This window comes from Lemur catta, chromosome 3 (genome assembly GCF_020740605.2).
Source record: "Lemur catta isolate mLemCat1 chromosome 3, mLemCat1.pri, whole genome shotgun sequence".
NCBI classification, from domain to species: Eukaryota; Metazoa; Chordata; class Mammalia; order Primates; family Lemuridae; genus Lemur; species Lemur catta.
The window spans coordinates 102,681,056-102,701,001 of record NC_059130.1 but is presented as its reverse complement, the minus strand read 5'-3'; the positions used below and the strand labels follow the sequence as shown (position 1 = coordinate 102,701,001).

Below are 19,946 nucleotides of genomic sequence, written 5' to 3'. Positions count from 1 at the left end.
GGAAAATGAGGGAAAAGTAATGCACAGGATTCACCTTTAGGAACCAGAGGAGAGCGCAGTAGGCAAGGGACTGCTTTTCTTATAAGGACACGTGAGGCCAGTGACTGGATGTCAGGATGCAAGCATCTCCCCCACCTTTTTTTTAAACATGTTGTCCCCATAGCTTTTCCTAATAATAATTACACAGTTACTGTTTATTGAGTAGTTACTGTGTGCCAGAGACTATACTGGCACTTTTTACGGATTTTTTCATTTTATCCTCTAATAGCCCTATGGAATAGGTATTAGCATCATTTTTACAGATGAAGAAACCAAGGCTCCGAGAGGTTAGTGGATTTCTCCCAAACCACACAGCTTGTTCAGCGGCCAAGCCCAAATTCAAATCCAGGCTGGTCTGCCTCCAGCACCTGTGGTACTTCTGCTTCAGTCCTTCAAAGGGAAGGGGTAAAACAGGGATATGGCGTCCTGGTAGGCAGCCAGTTCGGAAGAAGCGAACCCTGAAGTCTGAAGAGGTTGGTGGCTGTACTAGAGAGGAAAGGGACCAGGCCTCTGGCCAGGAAGAGAGAGGACACACGAATTGGTACGGCAACTAACCTAACAGGGGCCCAAGAAGGGCTCTGATACCCAAGGAGCAGAATGACTGTGACACACACACGTTCACGTGCCCACACACATGTGCAGAGGGGGAGGACCATTCTTTGGCAAGGGCCACCCCAACAGTCATTTTGAGTGGTGACATCTACTTACAGAGACACTGGGGGCGGGGACGGTCCCACGTGCCATCTCCCTGGCAGCTGAGCCCCGGGGTGCCCAGGAGGTAGAAGCCGCGGTTGCACTGGAAGGACACAGTGGTGCCGTAGCTGAACCCACGCGGCCCGCTGGCGTGGACTTGACGAATGCTGTTTTCTTGGTGTCCGGGGTCTGTGCAGTTGATGACTGCAATTGAACAGGACAGTTAGAGGCAGAAACATGGACGTGAGAATTTTCTTAGAATGATAATTCCGAAGTGAAAACAGGCACATATTCCAAGTACAGCAAAACCTCCAGCCTGAAACCAGGCATTGCAGCAGATCCTGTCCGGAGGGTGAGCTGGTCCTGAGGTTGCTGTATCTCTCCCCCACCTCGGTCACGTGGCTGAGGGATCCATCCTGCATCCAGCTAGACATTGTCTCCTTAGAGACACCTTCCCCCTCCTCCCAGACTGGCTAAGCACTCCCTTCCCAGCACTCACTTGCACAGACCTCTACTGCTCACTCCCCAGCCTGCACTTGATTCATCCGAACACATGGGTCCCTTGAGGGCAGGAACGTCTAGTGTCTGCCTGTCTGATGCTAGCACAATGTGCCTCCCGCAGAAAAGCTCATCAAGTATAAAACTGACTCATTTGAACTGACTCAAACAGGCTCTTTTGGAAATAGTTTTAATCACTTTTATGAGTGTATCAGGGAGATATTGATATCCTGGGGGATAAATTTGACTTTGAAATGTTAAAGTGTTTTAAAAGCAGCTTAACTCAAAATCAGAGTGAGACTTTAGAATAATGACAATATTATTCATAACCTATTATGTGTGCTTTTGCTTTCAAACATCTTCACATAAGTCTCAAATTCATCATATGAGGTGGGCAGGGAAGGTATTTTTAAAAAATCTTTGCCAAGTCTTTAAGGGATAAGGTATTTTTACCATTGATGAGCCTCTTTGAGGCTTCAGTGCAGTAAAAAGCCTTTAAAAGCCTTAGAAACTCTTCCTAAACAGTCCCAGTGGGGCCAGCACACCCTTCGCCCAGTCCGCCTGCTGAGTCTTGGTTTCTTCTTTGTGATTTTTGATCCCCCCCACTTACCTCTTCATCTCAACACTGTGCTTTTTATTTTTCATGCCAACCCTTCTGCTACTTAAACATTTCCATCAAGAGTGGGGATCTATTAAATGTGGTTACAAAGGAGCTGCAGCAGCCACTTTGCAACCACGAGACCAAGATATCGCTCTTGACCTCACTGAGCAGCTGCAGAAAGGATACTACTCCTAAATTTCTTGTTTATGTGAGGAAAATAAACCTCTGTTTTTTTTTAATGAATGGGCTTTACATGATAACGATAATTTATTTGTTCTATGAAATATAAACAAGAAGACCTGAAAGTTGAAACTAAGTTTTGCTTTCCTTATATAATCCATGATGAACTTTACACAGCTGTATCTACGAGTTGACAAAGTCCCCGTTTCAGACGCTTCTGTGCCCTGTCTGATCAGAATGATGCCAGGACTGACTTCATTGGCTTCTACTCCTGGGCTACACAACCACAGATGGCAGAGGCAGGGGGGAGGAGAGTGGGAGAGGAGGAGTGACTCACTTCTGCAGGTGGGCAGCGTGTCGCTCCACTGCCCGCTGGCCAGGCACTGGGACCTAGCAGCCCCCTCAGCCACATATCCAGGGTTGCAAACAAACTTGACCACATCGTTGAGGTTGAACTGGTTTCCCTGAGTGAGGCCATTGATAGGGTTGCCTGGGTGTCCACAGGTGATTGCTGTAAGCAAAACAGAAGACAGGTGAGCCCTCCTATTATTCCACACCCTTCAGGTTCATTCTCCTCTCACCTGGCATCTCTCATGCACATCAGTGAAGTTGAGCCCTAAGTCTAACTTTGGTCTCCTTTGATGTAAAACCTTTATTTCCTGAAGTTGTCATGGGGACATTCCATCTTCCTTGAAGGCGTGTCCATAGCTTGGACAACTTGAGAGAAATCATTCTGTGACTTCCCGTGGGGTGTTTGGCTGAGACTGCAGCTCTCTGTGGTCCGAGTGGTCAGTCCTATCTTATTTCTGCTGCCTGGGCTTTCTGTGTGCTGCAGAGCTTTCCGGGCACCTCTCAGATTTCCTGCCCTGCAGCTCTTGGGCAGCGGAGGCTTGAGGGTTTGAAACATGGCCTAGGACCAGAGCTCCTGCTGCCTGGGATGGAGGCTCTTTCTGGCTAGAACCAGGGGAGAGGACAGAACTCAGAGTGCAGTGGCTTTGCTGTGACTGAGAGGGACAGGTGGAAACAATTAGTGCAGGCAACTCTTCCAGTAGCACAGCCGTGTGATAGTTAATTTTCTGTGCCAACTGTCTAGGCACAGTACCCAGATATATGGTCAAACATTATTCTAGATATTTCTGTGAAGGTGTGTTTTAGATGAGATTAACATTTAAATTAGGAGACTTTGAGTAAAGTAGGTTACCCTCCATCTTGTGGGAGGGCCTCATCCGATCAGGTGAAGGCCTTAATAGAAAAAGACTGGGCTGGGCACGGTGGCTCACACCTGTAATCCCAGCACTTTGGGAGGCTGAGGTGGGAGGATCGCTTGAGGCCAGGAGCTTGAGGCCAGCCTGAGCAACATAGTGAGACCTCATCTCTACACAAAATAGAAAAAATAGCTGGGAGTGGTGGTGCACACCTGTAGTCCCAGCTACTTGGGAGGCTGAGGCAGGAGAATTGCTTGAGCCCAGGAGTTTGAAGCTGCAGTGAGCTCTGATGAAGCTACTGCACTCTAGCTCGGGCAACAGAATGAGACCTTGTCTCAAAAAAAAAAAAAAAGAAAAAAAAAGAAAGAAAGAAAAAGAAAAAAAAGAAAAAGACTGATGTCCCTGGAAGAAGAGGGAATTTGGCCAGCAGACTGCTTTCGAACTTGAACTGCAGCTCCTTCCTGGGTCTCCAGCCTGCAGCCTACACTGTAGACTTTGGACTTGCCAGTGTCCACAATTGAGTGAGCCAATTCCTTAAAATAAATCACACACACACACGCACACACATACACACATCTTATCGGCTATTTCTCTGCAGAATGCTGAACTAATGGGCAGAGGGATTAGGCACCATCGGAAGGAAAGCGGGGTCCTCAGGAAGCTTGAGAACTTTGCAGGGTCTTGCGTACAGGAACATCTAGACCTGCCTTTCCTGAGGGCAGAGACTATGACACATTCAATTCATGTTTACCCATAACACCTAACACGTGTCTGGCACATAGTAGGTGCTAAGTAAATGTTTATTGAGTATGGTCTCACAGGCTGAGAGAAACAGTAGAAAGGGAAGGTCAGTGGTAACAGAGGAGAGAGTTACAACCAGGCTGAGCTCACTAAGCAGGCAGGAGGGCAGGAGGGCAGGAGAGCCAGAGCGGGTGGGGCTGTTAGCCATGGGCTGAGAGACACTCTTCTGCTGAGGTGGGAGGGAAGAGGGCAAGGATGGATGCAGATGGGATGGATGTGTGGGTGGGGGAGCAGAAAGTGGAAAGAGTTACTGTCTGATGGCTTCTATTATCTGTGGAAAACGGGATGCAGTATTGCACGGTTAGCTAATAATTGTTGGGGATTGTATGCATGGACTCATTTAATCCTCACAACCCCATGAGGCAGGAACCGTCATTATCCCCACAGGAAAACAGAATTTCAGAGGAGTCAAGAGACTTGTTCGAGGGGCACAGTTTCTAAACTCATCTGGGTTTTGAACCCAGATTCTCTGACTCCAGCTACTTTAACTATTCCCTTTAGATTTGTGCTGAGAATATAGATAGAGACAGTGGAGTACAGGTCTTCAGAAAAGAGGTGGACTTGTGAAATCGCTGTGTCGGGAATGGGCAAGAGGGACCACTGGGGAGAGATGGGAGGTTCTGAGAGTCTGGTTGACACTGGAAACCTTGAATTTGTATGTGATGGCAGCTAACACAGTGCCTAGCACAGAGGAGACACTAAAATGTTCTTTCACTCTTGCATTCCTCCTCAAGATACTTGGGCTCGGTGTGAGAGATCCTGGATTCTGTGACGGGGCAGGGTGTCAGCGTCCCCACCACCTCCAACATCATCATCAGCATTACCATGACAACAACAATGATGACAACAAGGACGACAGCTGCTGCTGCTCAGCGTCTGTGTCAGGCACCATTCTAACCATTTTACATGTATGGATTTATTCAATCCTCACAATAGCCTTTGAGGTATCTGCTTTTTATAGATGAGGAAACTGAGACTAAGGGAGGTGACTGACTTTTCTATAGTCACATAGCCGCAGGATACCTGGTGGTGGCGGTGAGCTGTGAACCCAGGCAATCTGGGCCCCCATCTGAGTGCCTGACTACTTCACACACTGCCTTGTAATACAGTCCAGTCTAAAATTCAATGCCAGGGCCAGGCAGATATTCTCCAACATTCTCTATTATTATTACCTAAATCTCTTTACTCGTATCATGAGCCAATTCCCTGAAGGCATTTGAATTTGCACCTTCTGGATGAAACTAAACATGTTTTGTTTAGACACATCTCAAAGAGTGACTGAATATAGATGGGTCTTGCCTTCTTCTTTTTTTTTTTTTTCCTGAGATGAGGTCTTTCTATGTTGCCCAGGCTGGTCTTGAACTCCTGGGCTCAAGGGATCGTCCTGCCTCATCCTTCTGAGTAGCTGGGATTACAGGCATGTACCACTGTGCCCAGCTTGGATCTTGCTTTCTGTAAAGCTAATACTTAAGAAGTTATTAAGACTAATTTTCATGCATTATTCATTGAGCAAGTTTTATTATTTTATGGCCCTATCCCATATATGAAAAGCCAAATGAAGAAGAAATAAAAACAAAAACTTGCCTTACTAAAATTAAGAGGAAAAACCTGCACTTTATATAAAGGCTTATTTCAAAATTTAAAAAGTGATGAATTTTCCAAATTACTTCTAGGCAGCTGAGGATAATGGTGGTCTTAAATCCAAAAAAAAAAAAATGCAGATTAAGGAGAACAAATGAAAGTATAGAAAACTCGGGCCTGCAGCATAACTAGAAGGCAGAGAATGCTACAAACTTTACATGTAAGTAGAGAAATAAACACTAAACCCAGGCAGAGTTATTTCTCATGCTTCTGTTGCAAGCTTTTGTGGAGAGCAAGATTGTATGGAAAAGAGAAGAGAGGAAGAGGTGAAGGTCTAATATGGAATTCAAATCACTGCTAGAAAGAGAAAGCCCATCTTAAATGTGACTATATTGAAAAGTAATCCTAGTATGTCAGTGCATGACTACAGGAAAGGGACATAAAAATATGTGTGATTCTCCCCCATTGGCTCTGGAAGAAAAGAAAGAGACATCCTCTGGGTGATAAAGGGAAAAAGAAGCAACGGTGGGAAAACCTGGAGTTATGCAAGACAAAAGGGAAACAAACAAACCAAAAAAAATGGAGGACACATAACCTCTCCCTTAACACACACATAAAAGCCTCTATTAAAAAAACAAAAAACAAACAACAAAACAAAACCAGGGCAACATCCAAAGGAATTAGAATGAGGAAAAGAAGTAAAAATGATCAGAGTAAGAGTCTGTTACACTGACAGAAGAGGATACTCTTGTAAACCATCCTAAGGCCACAAATTAATAGAGAACATCAGCCCATATCTGTACAAAGCTGCTCTAAGAAAAAATGGGAAAGAATCAAAGCATTTGAGCTGATGAAAATCAATCCACCAAAACCAAAACACATGACGCATAAAAAACTGTAGCAGCACTCTAAACTGAACTAAAGATTCTCAAATAAGCATTTGGAGAGATTAAAAACCACCTTGAGAACCAGAAAATCAAAAACTATAAGCACAAATGGATGAAATGTGGGAAGAAAATAAAAGATAACTGATAACATGCAGGAGAGAGAAGAAAAAGATAAAATCAAGAAATGAAGACTAAATTATAAAACGCCCAAGGAAGAATATTCCCAAATGATAATTTAATAAGAGGTACTGAAGAAAATTGGGCACAGAATCAAGGGAATTAAAATGAGATAAAGAAAGAAGTGAAAGGATCAGAGAGAAAGAGGCTGAACTAGGAGAGAGGCAAGGAAGATGCAACATATGTATAATTGGAGTTGATGGCGAAGGAAAACAAAACAGGAGGCCAATAGTAGTGTTTAAAAGTACAACATAAGAAAATGTTTCAGAAATAAGTGAAGACCTGAATCTATATATTCAAAGGGCCACAGAATACCTGGGAAAATTGTCTTGAAACAGTCAATGCTGAGGCATAACCTAGTAAAAATATTAGACTTTAAGGATAAAAAAAGAAACAGTGATCAGGACCCGCAGAAAACCACCAAATAACCTACAAGAAAAATAGAAGTAAACTAATATTATAATTCTAAGGGTCAAATAAATAGAAACAGAGAGCACAGTGTTTACCAGGGGTGGGGAAGTGGGGGAAGTGGGGGAAATGGGGAAATGGGTTGGTCAAAGGATACAAAGTTGCAGTTACGTAGGATGAATAAGTCTAGAGGTCTAATGTACAGCATGACTATAGTTAGTAATACTGTATTGTACACTGGAAATTTCCTAAAGAGTAGATTCAGGTGTTCTCACCCCTCCTCTCCCAACACAAAGGTAACTATGTGAGGAGATGGACATGTTCACTTGCTTGACTGTAGTAATCATCTTACTATGAATATATATTAAAACACATGTTGTACTCCTTAAATGCATACAATTTAAAAAAGCATGGTGCTAGAGGGAAAAAATTAGTAGCATGCAAAGCAAAATAATGATAAAGGAAAATTTTTAGGAGAGTCAAAGAAAGAAATGGTGACCGAGGCTTTTATATCCAATCCAGCTGTCCTTCAAGTCCTAAGGTATAGAAGAACAGTTTAAACACTAAGAACATGGAGATTATGCAAAAGAAACCTTACTGAGGAATCTGCTACAGACTAAGATGGACCCTACTACGAGATAACTGGGAAAACATCAGCAGCATAGGTGAGCTTTTAATATATTTAATTGTAGATCTGGGAATAAAATAAAAGTGAGGGCAAAGGGTAGAATAATAACATATAAACACTATAATAATGTTTTATGGTCTGAAAAAGTAGAAATAATTCAACTAAAAATGGAAAGTGAAAGGAGAGAGAAAAAGGAAGAAGAAGCTCATTGATTGTTGTGCAGCCAGTAGGTGAAAGTCAAAGGATACTATTAAAAACTGACAAACTAGAGAATAAAAGGTTGAATAAGAAAACAAGAGGCTAATGGCATTAAAATGTTATAAGTATGAAAATAAACAACAGAACATACATATAAACTTCCCTAAACACCAAAAGAATGAGAAAAAAAGCAAAGAAACCGTATCATACAGAGAAATACCATAAATATATTTTAAACACATAATTGCATGAAACATAACAGAATTAAGGCCAAACATATAAGTCATATCAATATATGTGAATGAGTTTAAGCAACCTACTAAAAGAAAAAGATTTTCAAATTATCTCACAAGGCAAGGCCCAATCTATGCTGTATAGAAGAGTCATACTCAATTTAAGAGATTCAGAAAGACTCAAATAAATGAATGGCAAAAGGTATACCAGGCAAAAGAATGAAAGTTAGAGGTTGCAAGCAAGGTAAAATTCACACTAAAAAATATTAAAAGTGACAAAGAAGTCATTTTTAAAGGCTAAAACCCACAATTAGCAAAGGAGGTATAATAGTTATGAATATCTATGCACTAAATAACAAAGAAACCATCTTTATATAATAGAAACTATAGGAAATGAAAGGAAAAATAGAAACACAAATAATAGAAAACTTTAAACACATCTCTCAGAACACAACATGTCAAGTGGACAAAAAATAAGTATGAATGCAAAAGACATAGACAACATAATCAATAAGATATATCTTATGAACATATATAGAACGCTACACCCTAATACTCTTTCTTCTCAAGTGCACATGGAACATTCATAACAACTGATCAAATAGTAGGTCTCAAAGAAAACATCAATAAATTCCATGAAGTAGAAATATTATATATAGTGCAATAAAATTAGAAATGAATAACATAATAAAAACCAAAAAGGCCCTTCCACCTAGAAATTTAAAAACCCTCCTGTTACAAATCTTCTAGGTAAAAGGGGAAATTAAAACCAAAATTACATAATCTTTTTTTTTCTTTTTTTCCCCAGAATCTTTAATAAATAATAAATATTCATTATTAGAATCTATGGGATATAATCAACAGTGAGTAGAAGAAATTTCCTAGCCCTAAACACATCAATAAAAATCAATACAAATGAAAGAATGAAAATACATGAATTAAATTCCCAACTCAAAAGCTAGAAAGTGAACAAAAAATAAACCAAAAGAAAGCACAAGGAAGGAAATAAATAATAAAGGAGAACACAGTGATTGATGTAGAGAACTGAAAACAATACATGTGATGTTTTCATCTTTGAAAACAAATTAACAAATATGTAAGACCCCTAGCTGATCTAATCAAGAGAAAAAGGGAGACCATCCGTGTTGAGTCTGAGCCCCGGGACTAGGGAGAGTGGATGACATACTTACGCACACAGAAAGGGGTCTTGCCCGACCAGTGGTGATCCTGCTGGCAGATGCGCACGGACATGCCGATCAGCCGGAAGCCGGCGTTGCACTGGTACACCACGCTGCCGCGGTAGTTGTAGTTCTCCCCGTTGATGTGTCCATTGACAATAGGCTCAGGAGTCCCGCAGTGTCCAGCTTTGGTGGGGATTGTGGGGGGGGAGAGTCAATCAAACCCGAGCTTACAAAAGACGAGGTACAGCTTGGTCAGGGTGAGAAGAGACAGGGATGGTGGGGAAAACGACCAAGCATCCAACCCCCCCATCGCCTGTCCCACTAATGGCTGAGAGTAGCAATTCAAGAGTGACTTCAGGAATCCTGGACATGAAAGAAATGGTGTTGAGGACTTGGCAACCCCAAATCCCAAGGTTGCATCCCAAATGGTCATCCATTTCTGAGCTTTAGTTTCTGTCTCTGTACATGGGTGGAAAATGATCACTGTCACTTTCCTGCCTTCAGGATCATCCCCCCTGCCTTTCTTATCAACCAGAATTTACTGAGCATCTACTGTGTGGGGGGCATCTGCGTCTACATTAAGGCAGCCGAAGCCTAGTTGTGTTGAAAAACACCATGTGAAAACAGACGGTTTGGCTAAATTCATACTCCCTTCTCCTCGAGTGGCACCCGGGTGAGTTTTTATGAAATGGGGTTTGGGAAGAGTGTATTCCTGGCATTTCCACCAGCTTCCCTTGGCTGTGTGGGAAAACCCATGACTGTGTCCCTAACAGGGGCCCAGGACAGTCAGGGGACAGCACTGTTCGCTCCGGGATGGACCAGCCAATCTATCCCGTAAGGTTTGTGAGGCTGGGACCCTGTTTTGGACTTGAAGGGTCTGAGAAAGGAGTGAGGGGAGAGAGAACCTTAGAATCTAAGGCTCAGAGAGGGAGTGGATTAGCCATGGGGAAATGATAACTTTGTCCTTTGTAAGCCAGGTTGTGTTTATGCTTGTCATTTGCTTAGTGTATATATGTGTGTGTGTGTGTATGTGTTTCTGTGTACGTAAATGTATATATGTATATACTGTCTGTAAAATTTGCTAATGTATAACATAAAAGATACTTTCAGTGTGCTGCAGGAATGTGTCTCTGCAAGTTTCCCGGAGGTGGTGACTGGGGTTCATTATATAAGGGCCAATAAGAAGGGACTGTCTTTCTGATCAGAATGAGAACCTCTCAGAGGCTTGTCTCATCAGACTTAAAGTTCTTCTCATCCTTTTGGGTGCCCTAGAGAAGGTAGTTTAGGGTTTTAGTCATGCTAGACACTCAATAGTTGGTGTTTGGATTAAGCATTTTATGTCGGTAGATAAAATGACAGTGTTCAAAGACTGGATCCCAGTTTTGCAAAGATATAACCTGCCCTGAGGAGGAAAAATGGGCAGGATAGACCCAGCGAGGTCACTCACCCAGGCAGCGGACTTCAGAGCCACTCCAGAGCCCGTTGGCCATGCACTCCCGCACCCTGGAGCCCACCAGCGTGTATCCGGAGTTGCAGGAGAAGATGCCTGTCGCCCCGTAGACAGACAGGGTCCCGATGCGGTGCCCGTTGGGGGGGATGGGGAGCTCTCCACAGGAGATGACTAAAATGATCACAAAGCACCCAGTAAGCCAGCCCCAAGAGGAGGGACACATGCTGCTTCTGATTAGCAAGAATAATGACAGCAATAAGATCTGTTTAGCTTTACCCTACCAGAACTCCTGACCAGAATATGGGTGGTGACACTGATGTGACATCGTAACTGGAGGTGTCTCCAGAAGCACCCAAGGAGCACCCAGGCTGCTCTCGAACTCCTGGCTTCCAGGAGCCTCCAGAACAGCTGGGATTACAGGTGTGAGCCATCATGCCCGGCTCTGAGGAGCTTTTAAAATGCCCAGGCTGCACTACAGACTCACGACCCACAATCTCTGGACATGGGACCCAGGCATGTGTATTCTTAAAAACTCCTGAGGTGGTTCAGACGAGCACTGTGGTTGGGAAGAGACGGCGACTCTGTGTGCTCCCTAGTGCCTGGGGTGGACACTGCAAACCAACGCTGCTGTCCTTTTTTGCTGAGCTCGGCAGCAACCTCGCGCCCCATCGCCGCCAAGCACTGGCCAGAGCCTCTGGCTGAGTGTGCGGTGAGGCCAACCACCCAGGCTGCACTGAAATGGGAGTGGCTGCATCGCAGCGAGGCTGTCACATGCTTGCAACTTTTACTCGGCCACACCTGGTTCCATTTCACTTTATACGCTGTGTGTATAAAGACACAGGTGCTGGGAGACTCCACTCCTCCCACCCAGTCTCAAACTCCCACTTCTCACTGACCAGCCACTTCCTTCTACCTCTTTACAATCACTTACTTCCTCTGTGACATCCTCACTGGTTACCTAAGTCTTATGAGCGTGTCCCTATCATAGTGGATGCATGGTGAGCCGCTCAGAGCCTGCCCTTTCAGGACTTATTGCCCCAGCTCCTGGCAAACCCCCTCAGCTCTTAGCCCTCTTCAGGTTGCCTTGGTTCAACAGTCCTCTCCTCTAAGTTCTAAGTTTGTGCTCCCTCCCTGGGCCAGCCTGCATCCAGTGACTGGTCTTGTCCCAAATTGTGACAGTTCTGAAGGGCCACTCCAGCTTCAGAGCTCCTCAGGGGTGGGGTGGGGTCAGCTAAGGCTTTCACTGATGCTGCCTCAGAGCTCAACTTCTCTGCCCAGCCCTGCTTCTCTTCCCTTTCCCTTCTGCAGGTGGTGATCCTAAGAGCACTACATAGTAAGCCTTTGTCTCACCTGCTTCCCAGGGGCCCTGGCCTTTGAGACTGTATTCAATAACCAAAGAAAAACAATGAACAGTGGAGAAGGAAAGGCAGATAGACTTAGGTCACACTCAGGTCTATCTATGCTCATTCTTCCTACACGCACTGCAATTTCAGGTCTTATCACACCACATTGTCATTGCGTCTTTGTTTGCCTGCTTCTCGTGCAGACCATAAAAGTCTTTGTGGGCAGGAACCACAGTCTTTTACCTTCATACCTCTGCAGTATGTGGCATATAGGGCATACAGTAGGAGCCCAATGAATGTTCAGTAAAGGAATTAGTGGATGCTGGACAATGGTAGCTTTAAATAAGATGACAAGATGCTAAGCAGTATTAATACTTCCTTAAGGAGTAGGCAGTTTCCCAACTGCAGTCCCCGGTGATATCCCCTTTCCCTTCCCAAGTCACCCCATGCGTGAGAGAGTTCATGTGGGAGGCACTCTGCCACACTTGCCCACCCTCCCCTCCTGGGCTTACTTTGGCAGGTGGGCATAGAGTCCCCGAGGCTCCATTTGCCATTGGCCTGACAGCGGATGACCCTCTGGCCAGTGTAGTAGTAGCCAGGGTCACAGACCAGCATCAGCTGGGCCTGGAACTGGTACTGTGTCTCAAAGATGAGCCTCCATCGGCCATGCTCCACGCCAATGCTGCTGACATCGGGACAGGCCACAGCTGGGGGAACAAGGAGCAGGATTAATTAATTAATTGTGGAAGACACTGCTGGAGCCCCGATCTAGGGACTTGGAGGCCTTAATGCAGTAATCATGAGTCCAAGAATCTCCAGTCCCCAGGTAGGTTTGGTAAATGAATAACGTGGGTTGGGTGGGGGGATGTGGCAAACTGAGAAGCACAGACTTGCCAAAAAATAATCTATGAAAAGGGAGGTGGTACTCCATCCATGGTGACTGCTGGATGTGAGACTGCAAGTTCCATTTGGTCAGATCTTCATTTTGCAAGAGAAGCCAGAAATCTGAATCTTTTATGTACAATTTCCTGATTTTAAAATGTTTCAAAGCAATTCAAAATTCGTTATAAAGCACAATATAGGCCAAATAAAACAATACAAACACCTCTGTCTTTGGACTGGATATGGCCCAGTAAACTGCCAGTGTGTGCCACTGGTCTAGAAGTTGTTATTTTAGTGTTTTGTGACCAAGGGACAGTCAGGCAAAGTTTCTGACAGTTTCTTCATCTAAAAGGAAGTGGGGCAGGTCATTCTTAAGTTCCATGGTGGTTTGTGGAAACGTCTCGGGGCACAGTGGTCTAGCATTGCTTTGAGAGCAGGTTTGGCTCCCGTCTCCTCTCCCTGAATGCCCCAGCCTCCACATGCACGGGGTTTCCCTCCTTACTGTGCTTTTAGCTCATTCCTTGCAGGAATCTTTTCAGCTGCCTACCCCGCCCTTCCTTACACCCACCTCCAGTGCCCAAGGACTCACGGACACACTTCGGAGGGACATTGTGGTTGCTCCACAGGCCTGAGTCCAGACACTCCGCAGTGGCCTCAGCGCCTTCCTGGAGGTGGTAGCCTTCACTGCAGCTGTACACAGCCTTGGTTCCCACTGTGTACTCCTTGCCAAACACCATTCCGTTCTTGGGGGCCTCAGGAAGCCCACAGGAAAGAGCTAGCCAAAGAAAACAGAGGCCATGAGCATTTCTGATTTAAGATGGTTTTCTGAGATATATTTTTCTTTCCTCTCCTCCCAAGGTCCTAATAAAATTATAGTAAAAACTTAGAAAAGGGAAAAGTCTCATAATAAAAAAGAAAATGGGACGGTTATCAGCATAAGATTTAAAAAAAATTGGAAGACAGAATTATGCTGATGGATTAAATGGAGCAAAGAAGCTGTAGCCCCACATATATGGGAGAGAGCCTCAGGGTGAGACCAATTATCCATATGTTCCCACAGATGCAGTATAGAGGCATTCACACATCTACTTGCCAAACAAAATAGAGAGGGTTTTCTTCCCTTCTTAAGGGGAACTCCCTTGAGAGAATTAGGGCTGCTATGGTGGCTATGGTGGGAGGTGGAATCCCAGAGGAAAGCTCTTTTAGTTCTAGGGTTTATGGCCTCTTGGCCTAAAGGCTGTCCCTTTGCCTGCCCACCTCTGCCACCTACTCAACTTCTTATTCATGGGGGAGACCTAATGGGCCAAGATATCGGTATATATCAACAACAGAGCTAATCTACATCTGCTGCCTGGAAAAATCAACCTAGCCTTTACTTTTTAAATATGTATAATCAAGGATCAGTATACATATGAAGAAAACTAGCAGTGTGAACGAGATAAACAAAGGTAAGATTAAAAAAAAGTTTTAAAAGTCTCCTTAGGAAATAGAGCTAATTTAAGAAACAGCAGATAGATAATCTTTAAACTTCTGATCAGTAGTATCTTAAGAAAATTCAGGTGACATATGGTACTCATAAATTAAGAACAGAGTACTTTGAAAAAAGAACAACAAAAAGAGAACAAGGAAGAGCTCCTTTAAATGAAAAATATGATTGTAAAAATAAGCATTCAATAGAAGGGTTGGAAATTAAAAGTCAAGGAAATGTCCCAGAATATAGACCAAAAAGACAGTGACAGAAAATGAGAGACGAGGACTGAAAACACAGAGGATCAGTCCAGGAGGTCCAGCTGCCAAGTGTTCAGAGCTCCAGGAAGAGGGAACAGAGAAAGTGGATAGGATCGAATTATCACAGATGAAAACTTCTTAGAGCTGGAGAGAGACACAAGTCTTCAGATTGAAAGGGAGCCAGAGGCATACAAGGAGAACCATTTTTAGATATATCATCACGGAATTTCAGAAGTCCAAGGACACAAGGACATTTGTACAAGGTCCTAGAGAGAGAAAAAATGTGACATACCTGTGAAGCAGTGACAATCAGATTGGCATCAGACTTCCCATCCGCAACACTGGGTGTTCAAAGACAATGGAACAAAGCCTTTAAACTTCTGAAGGGAATTATTTGTAACCTAGAATTTTACCGAGTCAACTGGGTGAGCATGTGTGGGGGCAAAAACAAAGACACTTTCAGACATTTAAAGACTTGTAAAATTTACCTCTCATGAACCCTTTCTGAGGAATTTACTTAAGGCTATACTCTATCAAAAAGAGGGGGAAAACTAAGAAGGGAAGATATGGGATGCAAATAAAATGACAGAACTAACTTGGAAGTTCAAAGAAAAGGAATCTCAAGGTGACAGCTCAGGAGAGACGTGTGCAGCAACACGGCCAGGGCTATATTCTGTAAGGAGTGGGGTTAACAGTATGTTTATAGGAGGACTACACATTACTTAGGTAAAAGTGGACCATTTGGGCTTGGAAAGAAAGCAATACTTACAAACCATGCTTGCCCCGTGATAGCTGAGGAGCTCTTGCAGACAGAGAGATTAATCAGGGTCAAAGTATCCAGTATCGCCCCTCACCCCCACCCCGTGCAGCAGCTGGTCTAGAGCTCAGCCCTCCCACACCCAGAGCCAGGATGAGCCTGAGCAGAGGGAAGGCCCATCTATACTGACTAGCGATAATGCTCGATGCTACTAGAATCTTCGGAACCAGGAAGAGATGTCGAGTTAGGGCTCATTATGATGCAGGGAAGGGTAGACTGTCCAGAAGGAGAGAGGCTGGAATACATGATGGAAGAAGGAGTGGAAGGCTGCAAGTGGGACCAAAAGAGGAGGACCAGGGACACAGAAGGAACAAGGAAATAAGGGAGTTTTTAAACATAAGCCTCTTCTAATGCCTCAACAGCAAGACTTTGAACTCCTTCAGTAGTACCAGGTTAGCCAAATTGTCATATTAGATCGACTAACTGCCTAGCTTCCTTGAATCCTTCAGGAAGAAATACTTAGATGCCCACTGACGTCTTGCATAGACAGCCAACCTGGCGAAAGCTGGAGAAGGAAGTGGGCAGCAGCCACTTCTCACTGGCCCTGGCCTGGGCCCACTCCCGTGGATAACTAAGGGGATGGAAGATAACTTCCCAGGCCGAGGAACGAAAAGCCTGAGTCTCATGATCTCCATGCCAAAATAGAGTGCCCCAAACCAGAGGGTAGGAGAGGAGGGGACCCCATCACAGAGTGTTGGAGCCTTGTGGTGGAATGAGATCTCTGAGGGAGAGATTATGTAGAGGGAGAGATTACGTAGAGGGAGAGAACAGGCTGGAGACAGAAAGAGGAAGCATTGGGAGGCACAGGGACTCTCATGGGGAGTGGATAAGTCATGGTTTGGAAGCCACAGCAGAGAACGGAAAGAACGCCAGACTCTTCCTGGCCCTGAGTTATGCAGGAAATGAGGGGGACCTGGGGGGATTAACACTTTCCACTTGAAAGTGCCACAGCCTAAGCGCTCTCAGAGGACGGCCACTGTCTCTGCGGAGGGAAGAAGTGAAGACAGCCTGCTGGGCAGTGACCAAGGGCGTATGCTTGCTGGCCGGGGAACCAGGATTCCAGAGCACGCAGAGCGAGCTGAGAGGGAGGGTGGTGGTGGGAAGCTGAGGGTGAGATGGGGAGAGGACACACACAGCAGCGTGGGGACAAGTGCACAGAAGCCAGAGGGGCTGAATTTTGGGTGGCGGCATGAGATAGCAGAGACGAGAGGCTTGGTAGCTTCCAACTAGAGCTCTGGAAAAAAGACTTGTCCATGTTGATGCCGTTAGAGACAGAGAGACGGAAGCCAAATGACATTTGTCATTTGTGGACAGTCTGTTCTCTGTGACCTTTGCTCAGGGCTTAGAATAGAATATTAATAACTCGTTGTTTTCATTCTTTGAGAAAGTGCAGGACAGGCGAGAAGGTTGAGAGGCTTAGAGGTGAAAGCTGTCATTAGAAAGTAATTCACCACACTGGGAACCAAAGAAAAATAAAATCAAACAGCAACGTGATTTCCTGTTTCTGACTATATAATTGGCAAATAACACAGCACATAACATGGAGACCGTGGGAGAAAAGACATGTGTGGCTGAGAAGGATAAATGAGGATAAACTCTCTGGGGTGTCAAAAACTGTAATTATCAAAAGCTGTAAATTTTGCAAATGTTATGATTCAACAGTCTCACTTCTGGGAATTTATTTTAAGGGAATAAATATAGAATTTCATAAAGATGAAATTATAAGTTTATTTATTTATTTTTCAGACAGAGTCTCACTCTGTCACCCTGGCTAGAGTGCAGTGGCGGCAGCCCAGCTCACAGCAAACTCAAACTCCTGGGCTCAAGCGATCCTCCTGCCTCAGCCTCCTGGAGTAGCTAGGACTACAGGCGCCATCACACCTGGCTAATTTTTTCTATTTTTGGTAGAGACTAGATCTTGCTTTTGCTCAGGCTGGTCTCAAACTCCTGACCTCAAGTGATCCTCCCACCTTGGCCTCCGAGAGTGCTAGGATTACAGGCATAAACCACTGCCCTCAGCTGGAATTACAAGTTTATAGTAGAAAAAAAATGTACATATACACACATACATATATACATATATGGAAATCTACAATAGAATGATACTTGAATAAATGAGTTTTCCCATAATGCTATGCAACCATTGAAAATAATGACAGTGAAGTGTATTTGATGACATGAAAGATGTTAACAAAATATTAAGAGCTTTGTACACTGATGATCCTAGTTTCGCAGTCAATATATAAAAGACCAAAGGAAATGTGCTGAAATGTTAACAACAGTGATCTCAGATGATATGATTTTAGGTCATTTTTGCTTTTTTTCTTTTGCTTTATCTGTTTTTTTTCCCCAGATTTCTAGTCTGAATGTATATTACTTTAAGGGGAGAAAAAGAACTCCATAAACTATGAAAGGCAATGCATGCAAACGGGCACATTTCAAGGGTTTGGTGAAGCCACTTCGGTATGAGCCCGAGCCCCAGCAGCCGTTAGCTAGGAGCCCACTCAGCTGTCCAGGAGGAGGGAAGTCGCTGCTTACCCCTGGGCTCCCTGTTTGTGTTCCTGACACAGCACTCCCTTCCGCGGTCACGGTGCATCTGTGTGCTCACATACCCACCTTCCGCATGACTGTCACAACACTGAGACCGCTGTGCACATGTAATCCCCAGGCTCGAGGGATTATGGATCCTCAATAAATGTTTGTTGAAAGAATGAATTAATTATCAAAGAGGAAACCCACATGGGGAAGTGACTGGTCTTGGATTGGATCCGAGCCACCCTGTGACCGGCTTCCACCTGCTTCTCACCTTGACAGAGAGGAATGGCCTCGCTCCACAGGTGGTAGCCCTGAGGGTGCCGGGTACAGATGGCCATGCTGTGTCCCACCAAGCGGTAGCCAGTGTTGCAGACAAAGTGGATGGAACCGCCGGGCTGGGTGCTGGTCTGGCCCAGGATGAAGCCGTGGAGGGGAGCCCTGGGCAGGCTGCAGTAGGGAGCTGAACAAGGAGAGGAGACTCAGTACTGGCAGAGAGATTGGCAGAGAGTACTGGCCTTTTGCGCGGTCCCTTCCCCTTTCTTGTCCCCCCGTTTCCTTGTCTTCACCCCTGCCAGGTCCTCTGCCACTTAGGCAGGTCTGGTATGGTGGTTGGTGTTGAAAACAGCCAGCTGGTTTAGTAAAAAGCCAAAACACAACTAAGGGAAACAGGAAACCAGCTCTGGGAGGCACTGGGTCCCCGCTGCGGCCTGGAGGCAGCACCGACTCTACGGCCAAGGTCAGGCTCTCAAATCCCTTCAGCTCCCAAACAGGCTCCGAGAGCAGAACCGAAAGGGGTGACCACGGGGGGTGTGCACGTTGAAGTCAGGCAGGCCCGGGCTCGAGTCTCGTGTGTGACTTGACGAGGTCTGTGACTCGGGAGACATCACGGAAGCTCCTTCAGCTGCAGCCTCCTCACCTGTGAACTGGGTCTGGCCATACCCACCTCCCAGGTGTTTGGACAATTTGAATTGTACATAAAGCCCCCAGCGCAGCGCAGGGCACTTAGTGCTCAGGAAGTGGCCGGTCTCCTTCCTGTCGTGTAGGGGAGGGGCCGGGACGGAACTGTGGCGATGCGGGAACTAAATACCCCGACCGCTCTACTTCCCTCAACATACGGCTTCGACTCATTTCATTCATGGATTCAACAGATAGATACCGAGCGTCTAGTATGTACCGAGGGTTGTTCTAAGTGCTGGGACTACAACAATGAAGAAAACACACAACAATCCCAGCCTGAGAGAACTCCCAGTACACACCCTGCCAGGTGTCCTGGGGGAACCTGTGAGGCCGAGAGATAGGCATGACCAAAATGCCACACAAACAGCGCCTTCCTTTGCCCCATGCATCCCTGGAGGGTCTCCCAGGCAGACGTGGTGAAGGCAGGACTAGAGTGCACAGCCCTTACTCACAGCCTGCTCACGCTGAGGACTGAGGGCCTCTTATTTGATCACAGGCTGCTGGGGACACTGCTGTGCTAAATACCTCCCTGCCAAGCCAGTCGTGTTTCCTTGCTCAGCATGTGTTGTGTTCCTTTGTCCCCTGGGTTCTGTGTATGTTAGATCTTTGTGTCTACCTGACTCAGGGACAAGAATCTCAGCTATGAAGTATACTTAGTCACAGTGACAGATGCAGGTGCAAATTACCCAGGGCTGCTGGATCTTAATTATTAAGTACTAATTGTTGCACCATGTAATTAATTTACTTTCTACATGGCATATGTATTGTAATTACAACTGATTCATTATCCCCAAACATGTTAACCTTTAGAAGATCAAGGAAAGGGCAACTCCTTAATAGTGTTTAGTTCTTAATTTAGCAATCAGCATGGTGAATTGCTGCTAAACTGCTATATTTCCCTTTTGCGTGAGATGCTACAGGGAA

The 19,946-nt window shown here is 45.1% G+C and overlaps 1 protein-coding gene across 1 annotated transcript in view; it reads right to left on the bottom strand.

The window, feature by feature from the left end:
- CSMD2 (CUB and Sushi multiple domains 2) overlaps positions 1-19,946 on the bottom strand; it is a 572,570-nt gene that overhangs the window by 45,858 nt on the left and 506,766 nt on the right. The window contains 8 exon segments of the mRNA XM_045548313.1: positions 748-936; positions 2,349-2,522; positions 9,320-9,557; positions 9,756-9,769; positions 10,758-10,931; positions 12,616-12,810; positions 13,575-13,760; positions 18,337-18,525. Coding sequence (XP_045404269.1) covers positions 748-936; positions 2,349-2,522; positions 9,320-9,557; positions 9,756-9,769; positions 10,758-10,931; positions 12,616-12,810; positions 13,575-13,760; positions 18,337-18,525 — 1,359 coding nt within the window.